The sequence below is a fragment of the Bos grunniens genome, chromosome 24 (genome assembly GCF_055505025.1).
Source record: "Bos grunniens cultivar Pamir isolate PY7600 chromosome 24, Bosgru_T2T1.0, whole genome shotgun sequence".
Taxonomy (NCBI): domain Eukaryota; kingdom Metazoa; phylum Chordata; class Mammalia; order Artiodactyla; family Bovidae; genus Bos; species Bos grunniens.
In genome coordinates, this window is record NC_141188.1 from 33,231,362 (window position 1) to 33,248,053 (window position 16,692).

Genomic DNA, 16,692 nt, shown 5'->3' on the forward strand with positions numbered 1-16,692 from the left:
CTGGAGAATCCCAGGGATGGGGGAGCCTGGTGGGCTGCCCTCTCTGGGGTCGCACAGAGTTGGACACGACTGAAGCAACTTAGCAGCAGCAGCAACAACAGTCAGTCATTATTCCCAAGAAAATTCATCAGGCCTACATACATGTGCATGCGTGCTAAGTCCCTTCAGTAGTGTCTGACTCTTTGCAACCCCATGGACTGTAGCCCCCAGGCTCCTCTGTCCATGGGATTCTCCAGGCAAAAATACTGGAGTGGGTTGCCACTTCCTTCTCCAGGGGATCTTCCCGACCCAGGGGTCAAACCCTCTTCTCCTCTGTCTGCTGCGGTGGCAGGCACCCTCTTCTCCTCTGTCTGCTGCGGTGGCAGGCACCCTCTTCTCCTCTGTCTGCTGCGGTGGCAGGCACCCTCTTCTCCTCTGTCTGCTGCGGTGGTAGGCACCCTCTTCTCTGTCTGCTGCGGTGGCAGGCAGTTTCTTTATCACTTGCACCGCCTGAGAAGCCCAGGCCTATGTATTTTCCTCAACAAATGTTGCAAGTTCAAGAATTCTGGAACAAATGTGTACACCTCCTCAGACTCACAGACCACAGCTTGGTCCTTGTGCAAAACACATAACTTAAGGATGAAATTAGAACTCTTAGTTACCGTCTTACCATCACAAGAAAGGTATACAGCGTTGAGGAAATAGAAAACATTTAAATTTGGCAAGCATTTCTGACGATTAACTTACTGACCCAATTCTCTACCATAAACAGTGGTTCTTATATTACTAAATATCCAAAATTTACAAAAATTTTGGTGCCTTTAGGATTTTCAAGAAGAGAGAGAGAAGGGAACAGATGAAAAACCCTTGATCTTATATAATCCCTAAAGCTTTTTGTATAACCCCTTGTCATGTCAGTATGCACAATTAAACTCCTTCTTACATAATTATAATCAAGGAATTCACTGTGCCACCCAAATACAGAGTAGGTTTTTATCTCCTGTGAAATGTAGACAGTACTGGGTGGCTTAATTAGTGCTTTGCTTCTCTTTTTACAAATTCCAATCCTCTGCTTCTAAAGACTCATACTTGTGTGAGAAGAAAGATTAGGAATACAAATAGAGTGATTTTACTCCTAGTTAGCTAATAATAATTCACTTTGTAATTGGGCCTTTATGTTGCCAGTGATACCAACTGGTGAAGGATTTCTGCATGCCTCTTGTGTTGACTCAAAGGAAGCAACTTTGGAGTGTAGACTCATTACCCCTGCAGTGGGAATGTATTTTTCGTTCCCTTGACCTAGACTGTCTGACACAGATATTCCTTAGTAGCATTTCTAATCACTGCAAATAAGAGAAGATAAAAGTATAACTTGATACCATTTCAGGTTAAACTGAAGCCGCTTAGCCCTTACTTTTCTTGATGAGAGTCTTGGGAGTAATTGGTTTCTGACATAGTATATCTGCTAAAATCATGGACCATGAGGTCAGGCTGCCTGGGTTTAAGTTCTGGTTCCACCAAGAACTGGTCCTATGACTCAGAGCAAAGTCAATTCAACTCTCTGAGCATCATTTTTCTCATCTCTAAAAGGGGAATAAGAGTAGTTGTTGTTGTTAAACTCAGTGAATTCAGTCTTAGAACAATAGTGTCTGGAACACAGTAGGCACCAAAGCGATGGGTTGTTTATTCTCATGCTACTGGTTTTCATTTCTTATAACTGAAAATTGAAACAAGTTAGAATAATCCTTAAATGCATAATTTCATAAACATTTTGATGAAAAAACATACAAATGATGTTTTATATTTACAACACAGACTTTTCATTTTATATAATAATTGTTATTACATTAAAATATTTTTCTACCATTTTGTTTCTAAGCTATCAAAGAATACTCCAGGACTAGTCAAAAGTGAGCCTGGAGCTCATCAAAGTGCCTTTGAAGAAGTACAGGCAAAGTCTAGATCTGGGGGGTAAAATTGAGACTGTCTTACAAAATGAAGGGAACAGTACACTCAGAATATATGGAGGATAGGAGTGCCATTCAGGAAAATAACACTTATAAAATACTGTGAGCATTAATAATATTTCAAAATTGCCAGAAAATCTTAGAAGTAGAAAAATCTGTGTCAATAGGAAAACGACTAAAAAAAAGTATGGTTAGTAACAGAAAGCTCTAGAACCTTCTTGATAAACCAGAAGATAAGCCTGGGAAAGTAGTTCATTCTTCTATGGGCCCTTTGTTTTAGAACTTTGGAAATACACAGCCTATAAAATCTTGATTGGAGAAGGAAATGGCAACCCACTCCAGTATAGTATTCTTGCCTGGAGAATCCCCATGGACAGAGAAGCCCGGTGGGCTACAGTCCATGGGTCGCAAAGAGTCAGACACGACTGAGCAACTGAACATACATAAAATCTTACTAGTTAGAGGAAAGGAGATGCCTCATTACTGACTTAGCAATTATACTTTCAAAGCTTGACACACACCGCCGTAAGATAAAACCTGCCTTGTGACTATCATTCGATTTTAAATTCCAGAAATGTTTTCAATTGATATAAACTCATAAATAATGTGAAATTAACCAGAACCCATATATACTACTAATCATTGATTTTTGGTGGAAAGAGTTTAATGTACAGAGTTATAGGTAACTCACTAGCCTGTCAAAGATGTGATGGGTGTCAACTTTTCTGCTCACATGCTTTCCTTGACAGATGAAGGGCTGAACCACGAGTGCAAACTTTGCAGCCAAACCTTTGACTCCCCTGCCAAGCTGCAGTGCCACCTGATCGAGCACAGCTTCGAAGGGATGGGCGGTACCTTCAAGTGTCCCGTCTGCTTTACAGGTAGGAAGATGATCTGGAAAACTCGGGAGAGGTTCATGGCCACATCACGTCTTTCCTATCAAGGCATACTTCCCACTGCTGTGGCCTTTTACAGATCTGACTGCGGTTCAATTTAGGGAGAAGATGTTTGATTTCTGCTGATTAGCATTATTGATTGCTGCCTACTTTAAAGGCTCAGACGGTCAGGAAGGTTAACTGTCAGGATGAACAAATGGCATTTTAAGTTCTCTCAGAAGTTTGCACTCTTCCGTTTCTAAAATGACATCCATGTTCCATTCACTTTTCTCCCCTCGACATTAAAAGGTTAGCGAGACAAAGGGAGCTTTTTCATAGCAAGACGTGAGACTAAAAGTCAGCCGTGGTGTCAACACATGTCTGTTATTTAAACACAGAGAATTTTGTAACATTTCCCCATATGAAATTTAAAGTCATTATTAGAACCCTCCCCCAGTTCTTTGAACTAAAAAAACAGATTAGATGAGGTCTTATGTCCTGTGAATATCAGTTTGAGCAAACTCGGAGAGATAGTGGAGGACAGAGGAGTCCGGTGGGCTGCAGTCCACAAGGTTGCAAAGAGTCAGACATGACTTAGCGACTGAACAACAATATTATGTTTACACTTTTGAGAAGAAACTTTTATGAGATGCTGTAACATTACAGTTTTCAGCAGAAGCAGCAGCAGCAAAAAAAAAAAAAAAGTAAATCAGAAACTGTAATTTGAAGCCCATAGGGGTTGAAATATGATCACACACGTTTCTGCTGCTCCTATAACAGTGACAAAGTTATTTTGGAAAATCCTTTGTGATTATTTTGCCTGTGTCTTGGACTCATTGTTCAAACCCCTCAAGGCTATATGCCCTTCTTATTTGTCAGAAAAAGCAAAACAAAACAAAAATATATCCTTCTCTTAAAACCACCTTCTTGGTTTGTGGAGCAAAATTCCAAAGCATTGATTATTAACCTTCACTGCATTCAGCCTGTAGATTTCTGTCCTGTAATTAAATCAAAAGTGAAAGGCTATGTTCCAGTGAAATACTACCAGACTGTGTTGGTGGTTCTGTCTTTACCATTTGCCCGTGAGGCTCCTTCATTCAGTACTTGCATCCCATTCGGCCACTCCTTCTTTTGGAACTATTTTTTGATTCCTCCAACTTATTATTTAAAAAATATATATGTGTTTTTACTATAACATAGTATTTGTCTAAAGATACAATGCATCAGGAGTCTGGCTTCTTTATAAAAGTTCATAGTAAGTCTTCCTAAGGAGGACTGGTCATAGATCTCTTCATGATTAAGACCCCTAATAAAATAGCTCCTTCATGTTATGGCTGGGAGCCTCGTAAAATGTGCTATGTTAGATGGAGATTCATTGCAAATCAGTATCAAAACCCCATTTCTTTGGGTTGATGTAGGTAAAAGACAAAAATGCATTAATCATGAATGGTCTGCTTTTCCTGCGCTGACAGACCTAAATTGTTTAGTGTATCTTGAAGTAATTTTAAAAACAAAACAAAACAAAAAAAAAACCTCTTCCAATATAAAGCATGTTAAGTGCGAGAAGAAATCTGATAGATGTTTAAAGTAATGAGAAATATGATTAAAATGTATGACTCAAAAGAACAATATTCTAATATTTTAGGTTGGCTGGCAATTAGAATAATTTTAATGATTAGAATAGAGTCAAAGTCAAATGCCAACATCTTTAATAAATCCTTTCCCTGCCTATACAGATTAATATTGTAGATGCAAACTTTTTTAGGTCACAGTACACCAGGCATCCATCAGAAGTCAGTTCTCCCAACCCAAACACTGCCTCTGGCATATACAATTTAATTATTAATAGTATGTCTCCTAGGTAAACTGTTACACAGTCTTAGGGCCTTGTTTTGTAGTCATTAAAATTGAACATGTTTATATTATTGAAACCCTTGCATTCCATGTGTAGGCTGAGTTGATCTTAAAGTATCCAAAGAGAATTTACCTGCCTTTCTGTTTCACATTTATAGACAGTGCCCCAGAGTAGCTGTGGGATATCATTTTTAGCATTAACACATTTAAATAGAGAACTGTTTGCTAGCTGTAACTTTAGGCAAATGCAATAAACTGGGTTTTGGCATCTATGATTTTGTAACCTGTGGGTTGCTGAGAAATAAGAGTCATTTCTGTTCAGACAGTGCTGTGCGTTTGACAATTTTCATTTTAAAAGATTTATGGGGAGCAGGGCCACGATAAACCTTTACTTTGGAGCTGTTTGTGTTGAAATAGGTGCTCGGTAGAGTGCATCTTAACAAAAGCCAGAGACCCAACCCCTAAGCATGTGTGACGTTGCTCTCCCCTGGACCCTGGCAGTGGTCACACCCAGAAGGCACTCCATTCAGTCCATTCCTCTGCCGCTGTTCACAGGGAGCCATCAACGGAGGGCATTTTGGAATGAAAATAACCCCCAGTTCACTCTCCTTTTATCGTTTCAGTGTTTGTTCAAGCAAACAAGTTGCAGCAGCATATTTTCTCTGCCCATGGACAAGAAGACAAGATCTACGACTGCACACAATGTCCACAGAAGTTTTTCTTCCAAACAGAGCTGCAGGTAATGTCCCCATGGGGAGGCCTGGCATTGAACGCAGTCGCTCTACTTATAGGAAACAAGGGCATTTTAAGTCTGGATTCACCGTATCACTCACCCTGGCCACCATGATGCTGTGTATGGATTGGGGCAAAGGGAAAATTAGAGGCTGGATTAACAGACACCAAAGTCATTTTGCCTCTGGCTGCTGTCAATCATAAAAAGAACTAGAACAGACCTATAATTGGACCTTCTGACCCAGTGTGATAGACTGCAGGGTCAGGTTTATTGGACTGTGGGATCATTCACCTCGTTCGTCAAGGCCCATTCTCCCAAACCCTGTTTTATTCATGTTCTGTTCCCACTGGGCTTCAAGCTGGCTGGATGTCCAGGTTATTGTTGTCCTGAGGGGCTTAAAATTGGAAGGGAGAAGGGAAGAGAGGAAAGAAGATATACTCTTGTCCAATATGTTTCTTCTGCTTAACGGGATGGAATCATTATTATTTAGTGGCAGCCTTTGGGTACAAATTTTGGTACCCAAAGATGTTAGCTTTGAATCTTGCAAAATGTGTGACCTTGTGCTTATCAATAATGTTTCTGAACCTCGGATGTGACTGGACCTCGGATGTGAAGAAAATGATAGACAGATGTAACATTCATAGGCCTGTTGTTAGGTAAAATTAAATAAAAGCTCTGAATATGGGGTATAAACTCTAAAATAGAATAGAAATGTTTGGTCAATTTGATTATTCTTAACAATAGGCTGGTATCAGTCAGAGACCTGGATCCTAACCCAGAAATGTCACTTATTATAAGGAAAATAAATGTTTTTTTCTTCTTACTTCATCTGAGAAAAATGGGTCTAATATATATCCTCATTTTTCAGATGGAATGATATAAGAGTAATACTTTTTTTTTAATTAAATCTCATTGGTGCCTTTGGAGGAGAATGAATTAGAATCCAGTTATTTCATTATTGTGAGGATTATTATTAACCGTAAAGTTATTTAGACTGAAATAGGGTAAGGATGATGTTTTTTCCTTTGGTATCAAATTCCCTAAATAACCAGAAGAGGGTCTGATGTGGTTGACATAGTTGAGGTAGGAGTAAGGGACCCAAAGCCCCACCCACTTCTTCATCTCCCATCCCGCGCTGTGGGCCCCAGGGCAGCTTTAGAGTTCCTTGGGCTGTAGGGAAGCCATATTTATGTGAATTTTGTATCAAAATAAGGAATTTATAGTTTGTTAATAACATCTCAGTTTTTATCCTATCAGTGAACACATAGCAAATAAAGACGTAAGATAAAAAATCTCTGAAAGAATGGGTGATGTCATTTAGTTATGATGAGTCAATGCACCAGACTTAAAGTTGCTATAGACTTTTCATCACTTCAAAAAAAAGAATTCTACTCCGTCATGTGTTTGTGCGTTGGATACAGAAGATAGACCAAGTTAGACTATTATTTAAAAGTACATGTCATTAAAATAACCTGCATTTCTATTGGAAAACATAATATTCTTATTGCAGTATGTATGGAAGGGTAAGTCCTTTGTGTTGATTTTAAAAGATATGGGCAGTATGCCTAATGATGCTGTTAATTAATATGTAAACTGTGAAGCAGAATTCCTAATAGTTTAAAATCCAAGTTGTAGAGATTCTGGCTTCCTGCTAGTATTCTTGGGGGAAAGTTTGGAACAAGTTCACTTTTGTAGATTCTAATGCTAACCCTAACCCTAACTGAGTGGGCTTCCCAGGTGGCTCTGCTGCTGCCACTGCTGCTAAGTCGCTTCAGTCATGTCGGACTCTGTGCGACCCCAGAGAGGGCAGCCCACCAGGCTCCCCCGTCCCTGGGATTCTCCAGGCAAGAACACTGGAGTGGGTTGCCATTTCCTTCTCCAATGCAGCAAAGTGAAAAGTGAAAGTGAAGTCGCTTAGTCGTGTCCGACTCTTCGTGACCCCATGGACTGCAGCCTACCAGGCTCCTCCGTCCATGGGATTTTCCAGGCAAGAGTGCTGGAGTGGGGTGCCATTGCCTTCTCCAGTGGTAAAGAATCTGCCTGCCAAGCCAGAGATGCGAGTTTGATCCCTTGTCGGGAAGACCCCCCTGGAGAAGGAAATGGCAACCCACTTCAGTTTTCATGCCTGGGAAATCCCATGGACAGAGGAACCTGGCGGGCTACCGTCCACGGGGTCACAAAAGAGTGGGATATGACTTACTAACTAAACAACAATACTACTGACCTGGTGGTCACTTCAGTGTCTTTCATTAAAACAACTCCACACTCTGGCAGTGGTGACATGTGGCACATTGGCTAGCAGACAGAAGTAAGCAATTAAACACATTCTCTGGGGCTCCAGGTTTCTTTCATAGTGTATTTTGGAGTTTCATGGACTGTACACTGTACAGTCTTTTTTTTTTTAATTTTATTTTATTTTTAAACTTAACATACTTGTATTAGTTTTGCCAAATATCAAAATGAATCCGCCACAGGTGTACATGTGTTCCCCATCCTGAACCCTCCTCCCAGTCTTTCCATTAGTGTGTAGACCAGGGGTTCTCTACCTCTTTGATAGCAGGATGCCTTGACGCTTAAAAATTATTGAAGACCACAAAGCACTTTGATTTACATGGGTTACTGTATACTGAGGGCCTTCCCAAGTGGTGCTAGTGGTAAAGAATCCACCTGCCAATGCAGAGGGCGCAGGAGAAGTGGGTTCGATCCCTGGGTCAGGAAGACCCCCAGGAGTAGGAAATGGCAACCCACTCCAGTATTCTTGCCTGGAGAATTCCGTGGACAGAGGAGCCTGGTGGGCTCCAGTCCATGGGGCCACAAAGGGTCCAACGCGACTTAGCAACTACGCACACTCACATTATGTATTGATATTTTCCATATTAGACATCGAGAAACATTTGAAACACAAAAATACACAAATCTGTGGTTCTGTTAGCTGTCAGAGAAAATGTATGTCCACATGTCAAGTAGCCCTTAGAAAATGCCACTGTATGCTCATGAGATAACAAGAGCGTAAGGGGCCAACAGTGTTTTAATGTTATTATGAAAATAGTCTTGACTTCACAGACTCCCTGCAAGGGTCTAGGAGACCCTCGGAGGTCCCCGAGCCACACTTTGAGAACCGCTAGTGTAGAAGACATGGTATAGAACACAGAACTCAGTCTTTGAGTCTTTATGACCTTATGAGGTCAAACATCTCTCAAAACACCTCTGACTCCTTCATTCACATTGTGATCTGAGCCAAAATAAGACTTCTTTCACAATCCGAAGCTGTACACTTACTTTTGTAACCCCACCTCAGAATCATACATATCTGGCCTTGATGCAAATACTCAGGCTCAAAATGTGTATCACTCCTTCGATAAAACAGTATTTATAGTTAATGTGTGATCATTATTACGAAGCTAGTATCCACAGTCATTGAAATATCTATGTAGATCTGTTTTCTAAACTCTTCAGTAGTAACAGTGGCTTTTAATTTCAATACATTAAGGAAAATATCAGAGCTTACTTTTTCTAATTTTGAGACCTTTTGGATTTTTATGATTTAAACTTAGGGGCTCATAGTTCTGTGCGTTTGTCTTCATTCCCACATCACTTCACACCTGTGCTTAGAGGATGGCGTTAATATGGCTTTAAAATATTAATTTCTTTTAGTTTCTATATAGAGAATAAAGTATACTAAAAAATACAGTTTTATTAATTTCTAAGAATAAGGGGGGAAATCAGTTGAAATTGAGGTGACAAGAGAAAATAAGATCAGTAACCTAAATAATAACCGAGCAGAAATGGAAGCCCTTTTACCAGCCCACAGTATTTCATTGCTTGGTATGGAAAATTAAGAGATTTTAAAATTGGCCCATGTCATACCACTTAAACGCATCTACTTTTTTTATGCCACTAAAGTTCAGAGAGGAGGATTTTTCACAAGAGGCATTTTATAAACCAAATGCAATGCCCAAGAACTGGAGATTGGCAAGTGGAAAGCATATAGTCTATTTGGCTTTTATTTTAGAGTCAGATGAATAGGGTAATTTTACAGAATTGCCCAGGAACATCACTGTGATTGGGCTTCCCAGATGGTGCTAGTGGTAAAGAACCTGCCTAGCAACACAGGAGACCTAAGAGACATGGGTTCAATTCCTGGGTGGGGAAGATCCCCTGGCCAAGGGCACGTCAGTCCACTCCGGTATTCTTGCCTGGGAAGTCCCATGGACAGAGGAGCCTGGCAGGCTACAGTCCACAGGGTCACAAAGAGTCAGACACGACTGAAGTAAATTAGCACACACACCACTGTGGTCATGGTGCATAAATGATTTACTGACCATAATAAACAATTTACATTTCTTTCACTGTTTATACCTATTTGAAAACAGAAAAACATCTTTTTAAGGATAGAAGTGCTTTGTTGAGTATGAAGTCTTACACATACACCCACGGAGATGTGTTGTTTTCATTAACATCACCTACAGTACTAGTCAGAATTCAGATAGTTCCTCATAATACACTTCCATCTTTAGGAATGAAGGACTCAAGTGTCATCCTTTGACATTACAGACCACAGTTGCTTTTCAGATTAAGCAAGACGCAACGTCTGTTTCTATGAACACTCCATCTAGGGCTTGCCAGTGTGGAAGCTATTGTCTTCGCATGACCCTGAATCCTTTCTGACCAGAAGTTCCAAATGCCAGTCCAGAGTGTAATGTGTAATTCCTGGCAGGATATCATCATTTTCTTCCAGTGGAGTTTTTCTCCCTTCTTGCAAGGAATTCTAATATACTTCAGGGGCCGCCTAGCATGCTGGTCGGGAAGATGTGCTTTGGAATAAGAGTGCATTATTTGAACTAACTTAACATTTTGTTATTTTAAAAGCAAATGAATATGTCGAATGTTTCACATGTTTTCCTAATAGACCTCAAAACTTTTCCTGCAAAACTTAAGGAAGCTGCTTTGAGAGAATAGTATGGTCCAAGAATAATATCCTACAATGCATATTTGTATCCAGAATGGTTTATACAGGTGTGAGCAAGTGGTGTGTTTGTAAAAATTCTGTTGAATAGGCCACTTTCTTTCAATACAGTAATTACTGTTTCATTGGTGCCTCTAGAAAAGCTACAATTCAATGGCAGTGATCAAACCATCCTCTTCCAATGGGTCCCCATAGAAAGTTCTCTGAAGCATCATGTCATGAATGTAATGGACTTGGAGGGAATTCCGGTGGTTGGAAGAGAGGGAATTGGCCTAATCGAACTTGAGGCTCTGAGATTTCTGATATTAAGTTTCTTTTGAGTCAAAGATTATTCTGATACTTGAGCTTTTCTTCATTAGTCCATGGATGCAGTATTTTCCACATAGAAAATACAGAAGTGACTTGACATTCTGAGGGATACACCAAGACTTTCAGATACCACTGAAGTTTAAATACATAATGGTCTCTACAGCTGTTTGCTTGGCTTCTCGAATCACTTTCCCACCAAATCAACCTGAGTTTGATGGATATTTTTCACACCACAGCTTAATTGTTGCTCAAGTTTTATGGTCATATTTCTGAAAGAAAAATGAATTACTCCAAAGGGGTGGGAAGCATAGGACAGCAGCACAGCACTGAAGTGTGGCTGCCACGTGGCCAACTGTCAACTCACTGACTTAACGCTGTACCTAAACCAGCCTTTTAATAATTGTTATACAGGTCCATGCCTCAAAGTATTAAGTAACACATGTTGAGGCATTTAAAGGTCCTTGTTGGGGCTTCCCTGGTGGTCCAGTGGTTACGACTCCACACCTTCACTGCAGGGGCCATGGGATCCACCCTTGCTTAGGGAACTAAAATCCTACAAGCTGCATGGCCTGGCCAAAAATAAAACTAAAAATAGAAGGTTGAACGTATTTTTTTTTTTAAGTGAACCTTAAAAAAATGTCCTTGTTAACAGCCCATCCACAGATGCCATACTATAGATTGCTATCATCCCCTGTACCATTATTTGGTTAAAAAATATATATTTATTGATTTAAAATCTTTATAAAAATATAATTTTATCATTTTAAATTTACCATGGCCCCAAGCTCTCTATGACATATCAAAAATAATTAGGAATATATCATCTTTACTGTCTACTAGAAAAGATAAGATTTGCATATGATTAATGTTCACATGAGGTAATGTGTAATAAATAGTTCTAAGTATTCCAAGAGAAGATGTTTATTCTCCAGCTGGGATAATCGAGAAAGCCATCACGTGGGAGGCATTCAAGCTGGTTTTGAAGGACGGATATGATTTTGATATCTGTGAATGTAAGAGAGATCACCATCCATAAAAATCTCAAATAATGATTATTTTAAAAATGGCTTTTATGGGGTTTTTCCCATTTGTTTTATTTTGCTTTGATTTCTCTATAGGCATCTTAGTGTAAGGGAAGAGGGCATGAAATACAGAGAACAATCACCAGAGTTTGATTTTGGTCATTGTTCCTTACAAGCGATGGCCTCTGAGCCTTGGTTTTATCATCGGTAAAATGGGCATGTGCTGCTGCTGCTGCTAAGTTGCTTCAGTCATGTCTGACTCTGTGCGACCCCATGGACTGCAGCCTACCAGGCTCCTCCATCCATGGGATTTGCCAGGCAAGAGTACTGGAGTGGGGTGCCATTGCCTTCTCCGAAAATGGACATATAGGAAACGACAAAGCATCGCGCCCAGTTTCCAGGTCCTGCTGAGAGTGCAATGGAGTAGCTGATGCTAAGCCCTCAGTGCCGAGTGTGAGAGGGGAGAGGCCTTGGAGGAGCTCTGATTCCTGGGTCCTCTCCCTGCTCCCTCTCGCTGACCTCAGTAAACAAACTCCAGATCCATCATTACCTGGAAATAAAACCTCGATCCCAGACATGTCCTGTTTCCTTACTTGTCTGTTCTAGTTCACTGGAATAATTTCCCAATTAATCATACCTTGACATAGTTTCATGTTAATTGGTTTCCAGGTAAAAATTCTTATATTTAAGCCTTCATGTTTTTCAAGGGATGTAAGAGCCTTGAGCTTCTTTTTATTTTTATTTTTTCCTTTTAGCACACAATGGGAAAACTGAACATTAAATTTGCTTTCAGAAACGTTATTTCAAAACCCTACCCTTCTTCCTGCTCTCTTTCCAAATTAGAGATAAGTGGCCAAAACAAAAAGTTTTATCTGGCCCCTTTACATAAGACAGGGTAGGATTGAAGTGTGGTGTGGGGAAAGATTTATTTTAGTTTTGTTTTCATTTTTTTCTCTGGGTCAGGTGGAAATTCTCTTTTGCTAACAGGAGAGGTGGAAAAGTGTGTGTTACTGCTCACAGAACTTCTATAAGAAGTGCCTTTAAAACTGTGCACCTCCCCCCATACTCTTCACAACTTTTCTGTTGTTTTCCATTGCTCTGTTTCTATTTCTAACAGAGCTTGAACTAGCTTTCATTATTCCCAGGTGGCACTAGTGGTAAAAGAACCCACCTGCCAGTGCAGGAGATGTAAGATATGTGGGTTCGATCCCTGAGTAGGGATGATCCCCTGGAGGAGGGCTTGGCAACCCACTCCAGTATTCTTGCCTGGAGAAGTCCACGGACAGAAGAGCCTGGCGGGCTACACTCCCTAGGGTCACAAAGAGTCGGACACGACTGAAGCGACTTAGCAGCATAGTACCCACAGCCAACTGAAAGACTCAGAACCCTGTTCTGCTTTGCCTCTTGTCATTCAGTGTCCCTTTGGGACCCTCAGATTGGAAAGAACTGCCCATCACTGCGTCTGGCCCGCCATAGCCAGGTTCCATATTGATCACTGGGGAGAGGAGAGTCAGTGTGGGGGGTGGGAAGAGACATAAGGACATACGTCCTGCCTCTTCCTGGGTGGCCTGCACCTGCTACCTTCGCTCTCCACTTCCTTCCATCCATTGGACCTCTGTGTTCTCTTGTTCTCGGGGCCAAAATCACAGTCCTTAAACCACCTTATAGACGTGGAAGTCTGCAGGAGTAGTGTAAATCATGTCCAGTGAACATGTGGTTCTGGAACTGGTCCACTTCCCCACCACCTCCTTTCTCTGCTTTGTGGGCCTTCGGGGCCTTTGAAGTAAATTGGTGCTACAGCAGCTTCCACTTAATTTGCCCAGTGGTTAAATTGATCTATCTCTTTTATTTGATCCGATCTCCAGGAACCCAATCGTTTGCATTGATTTATTGATTGGAGCTGTGTTTTCACCATTACTTTTGATCACTTTCAGCTGTTAATATTGGATAATTCAATCAGGATTGATTGGCCTTACCATTGAAGGTAGAAAGTTAATCATATAGGACAAAGAAATAGGGCACCGCTCACCTCGGTTTGACTGTTTACTTCTCTCTCTCTCTCACCCCTCTCCTCCCACCCTGCATCCCCTCTCCCTGTCATCTAAGCAGTAGCAAAAAGCTGGGGGTTTTTTTGAGTAAAGAAGAGAGTTTAAAATTTTATAGCATTCACAATGCATCTAAAGATGAGGTAGTTTTATTCTGTTTTAATAGAACTGCACCTAGAAATTAAGCAAACATCCATCCAGAAAGATGGATAAGCAGGACTGTCACAATGAACTCATTTGGACTCAATGAGTGAATGCATTTTCAATTACCCGTTTTGTACCAATAAATGCCTAATCTGTGTATGCATGCTTGGAGGCACAACCTGGGCTCACCTTTTTCTGAATTTGGCCCTCACCACTTCACCATGTGTCCGGCTCATCAGATTTTCAAGAATCAAGCAGTTAATAGGACCAAAGGAAGAGCAACAGAGGTCTCGGCCAATAAGCGGAAAACCACTTTATTTACATTGGAATCGTTTCTACGGCACCCCAGCTCAGTTTTTAAAAATTCTCCATCCATTAATTTCTCGATGTTCCTATCGACGGCTGGTTTTCGCTGTTAAAAGATGGAGCACCACCTCCCCGTTCTAGGACTCGTTCCCTCCCTCCAACAGCCCTGTTGTTAGCGATCTGCCATGACATTATTTTTTTGTCTGGCCCAGAGTTGACGACAGATGGCCATCTCGGAACTGCCATCAGTGCGACTTTATGGAGCATTCAGCTAGGGTGTACTGAAGAGCACTGCGGCCAGTGTGCAGCCCCCTCCTCTCCCCCCCCACCCCCTGGCAACGTTCATCACCTCTGCCACATTCCGCTTTGGCTGGGCTCTGCTGGCCCTGCCGTCTCCTGGGCCGCCAAGTCAGCTTGCTGCCACGGCACCAGAAGATCTGCCTCATCAGGAACGAGAAACTGTGGGCACGGCCGGCCTACAAAGACAGCTCTCTGCCTCGGCGCTTTTGTAGTCCGATCCCCGAGAGAGAGCTGGACCTCCACGTCTCTAGAACATTCTACAATCCAGGGAGGCACCTTGAAGTCCCCACACGTGTTCCTATTTCAGATGTTCGCTCCACACGCGGATCAGTTTCTTCCACGTTCGCAGAGACATAATGCCAAGAATAGACTCTTTCAGTTTGCAAACTTCAATTGGACTCTTGGAAAACACCACCTCGGTAGCCAACTGCTTGTGGCAATTAGAGTCAGAGCTAGGGTCATCATGGGCTTCGACGCTCAATCCCCTAAAATGAGCAAAGAATTCACACCAGCACCTTCCGATCCATTGACGTGGCAATCCCTTGGCCGGCCGCATGAAATGAGCTGTTGCTGAGCGTTTGGAGCAAGATTGATAGGCTGTTCTTGATCGAGTTTGCTAAGGCCAGGCGGCTTCAGAGCCAAGCGTGTACTTTAAGGGGAATTCACATTTGTATCCTTTATTGTTATATTTGCAGCGAATCTACAGCTCCTAACAGGCTCTGCCCTGCAGCTATGAAGGAGCGAGTTCACCCTCATCCGGGAGAGAGCGGGATTCTGTGAAAGCCTGCGATGTGGCAGGCGAGAAGAATGGTGCTTAAAAGCGCTGCTCACGGTGCTCATTTAGAACAGCAACTCCAAGGCTTTAAATGGGAGTGAGAGGCAGGGTAAACGAGGCCTTTAAAAGTGGTGAAATTCTAAACCGCCTAAAATAACAGGCCTCCTTCCCTGATAACTTCATTGAGGGAGTGATGTCGGGGAGCTCACTGGCCAGGACCCGCTTTCACTTTCTGGTAAAGAGGAGGGCAGCGTTTGCAGAGGCGAGGCTTTCCCCCTTGTACCCAGTGTGTCTGGGAAGCCGGCAGGCTTTCTTTAGTGGCTTCCTCTGGCTTTGGTGCGGCCCCTCAGCTGGCAGATAGACCATCTCTTGCTGGAAACCCGAATCACCCGTAAAAGGTTTCCTTTTTCTCATTGCCAAGACTTAATTTTATAATCATCTGACTTCCACCACTGGGCACATCTGGGAAGTGCGTGCGCCTTCTAGACACATAAAAGGCTACTGTGACACCATCAGCTATCAGCAGTGTGCTTTGCTGTGCTTGGGAGCTTATAAGTGGGGAGAGGTGTTTGTGCAGCAAGATAGAACCATCTATTCGCTGTGAGCCAGGCACTAAGACCTCACCCCCGTGCTCAGTTATAATTCATGACAGCACTGGTGGGAAGCCCTCATCTCTCTGTGGAGTTAATGCATCTCCACCGAAGCCTGCTGCGAGCACCCTGCGTCCCCGCCCACCATCTGTGCCTCCACTTGCAAGCGCAGGCTCGCTCTCTTCTCTCTGTTACTTACTCTTTCCTGAGATCTCTTGGTGTTAATATTGTCAGGCTACTACCCACTTTGTAAAGGCGACTCTCCAAAACAGGCTTATCGTGTTTCGAGTGGAAGAGCTGGAAGGGACGCCTTCCACTGCGGTGAAATGTCTCATTTGGAAAATGTCGATTAGAAAAGGATGGGGAGGCAGCGGTGCCCTTAAACCAGTCGCAACCTCCAGGGTAGTCCAGGATGCTCTGCCAGTCCCTGGCTAGTAAAGGGGCACGTGTGGTCCATGGTGAGAGGCCTCACAAGGTAGACATGACAATTCAGGTTAATCCTGTTCTGAGCCAGAGTGCAGAGTCCGGAGCTGAATCTGAAGAGATGCTTGTCCATTCTGTCCAGGGGCTTGGGCCAGCTGTAGGGGCCAACCCAGTCCTGCACACCAGCCCCTCTGTGAGGAGATGCCGGCCACCCTAAGAACAAGAGCAATTGTCCCAGGGCTACCCAGAGCCTCAGCTCAATATGGTCAAGCCTTGGGCTTTACAGAACCCCCCTAAAATAGCCATGGTCATTTGTGAAGCGGAATGAGCAGAGGTGGCCAAACTCCCAGGCTCTCTGCAGTCCAGAGCCGGCAGTGGTTTATTCCCACCCTGTCCCAGCTCCT

At 42.4% G+C, this 16,692-nt stretch overlaps 1 protein-coding gene across 7 annotated transcripts in view; it reads left to right on the forward strand.

Moving 5' to 3' along the window:
* ZNF521 (zinc finger protein 521) overlaps positions 1 to 16,692 on the forward strand; it is a 311,483-nt gene that overhangs the window by 276,397 nt on the left and 18,394 nt on the right. For all 7 annotated transcript variants that reach the window (XM_086372915.1, XM_086372918.1, XM_086372921.1 and 4 more), the window contains 2 exons: positions 2,696 to 2,827; positions 5,299 to 5,414. In XM_086372915.1, coding sequence (XP_086229041.1) covers positions 2,696 to 2,827; positions 5,299 to 5,414 — 248 coding nt within the window. The remainder of the gene's footprint in view (positions 1 to 2,695; positions 2,828 to 5,298; positions 5,415 to 16,692) is intronic.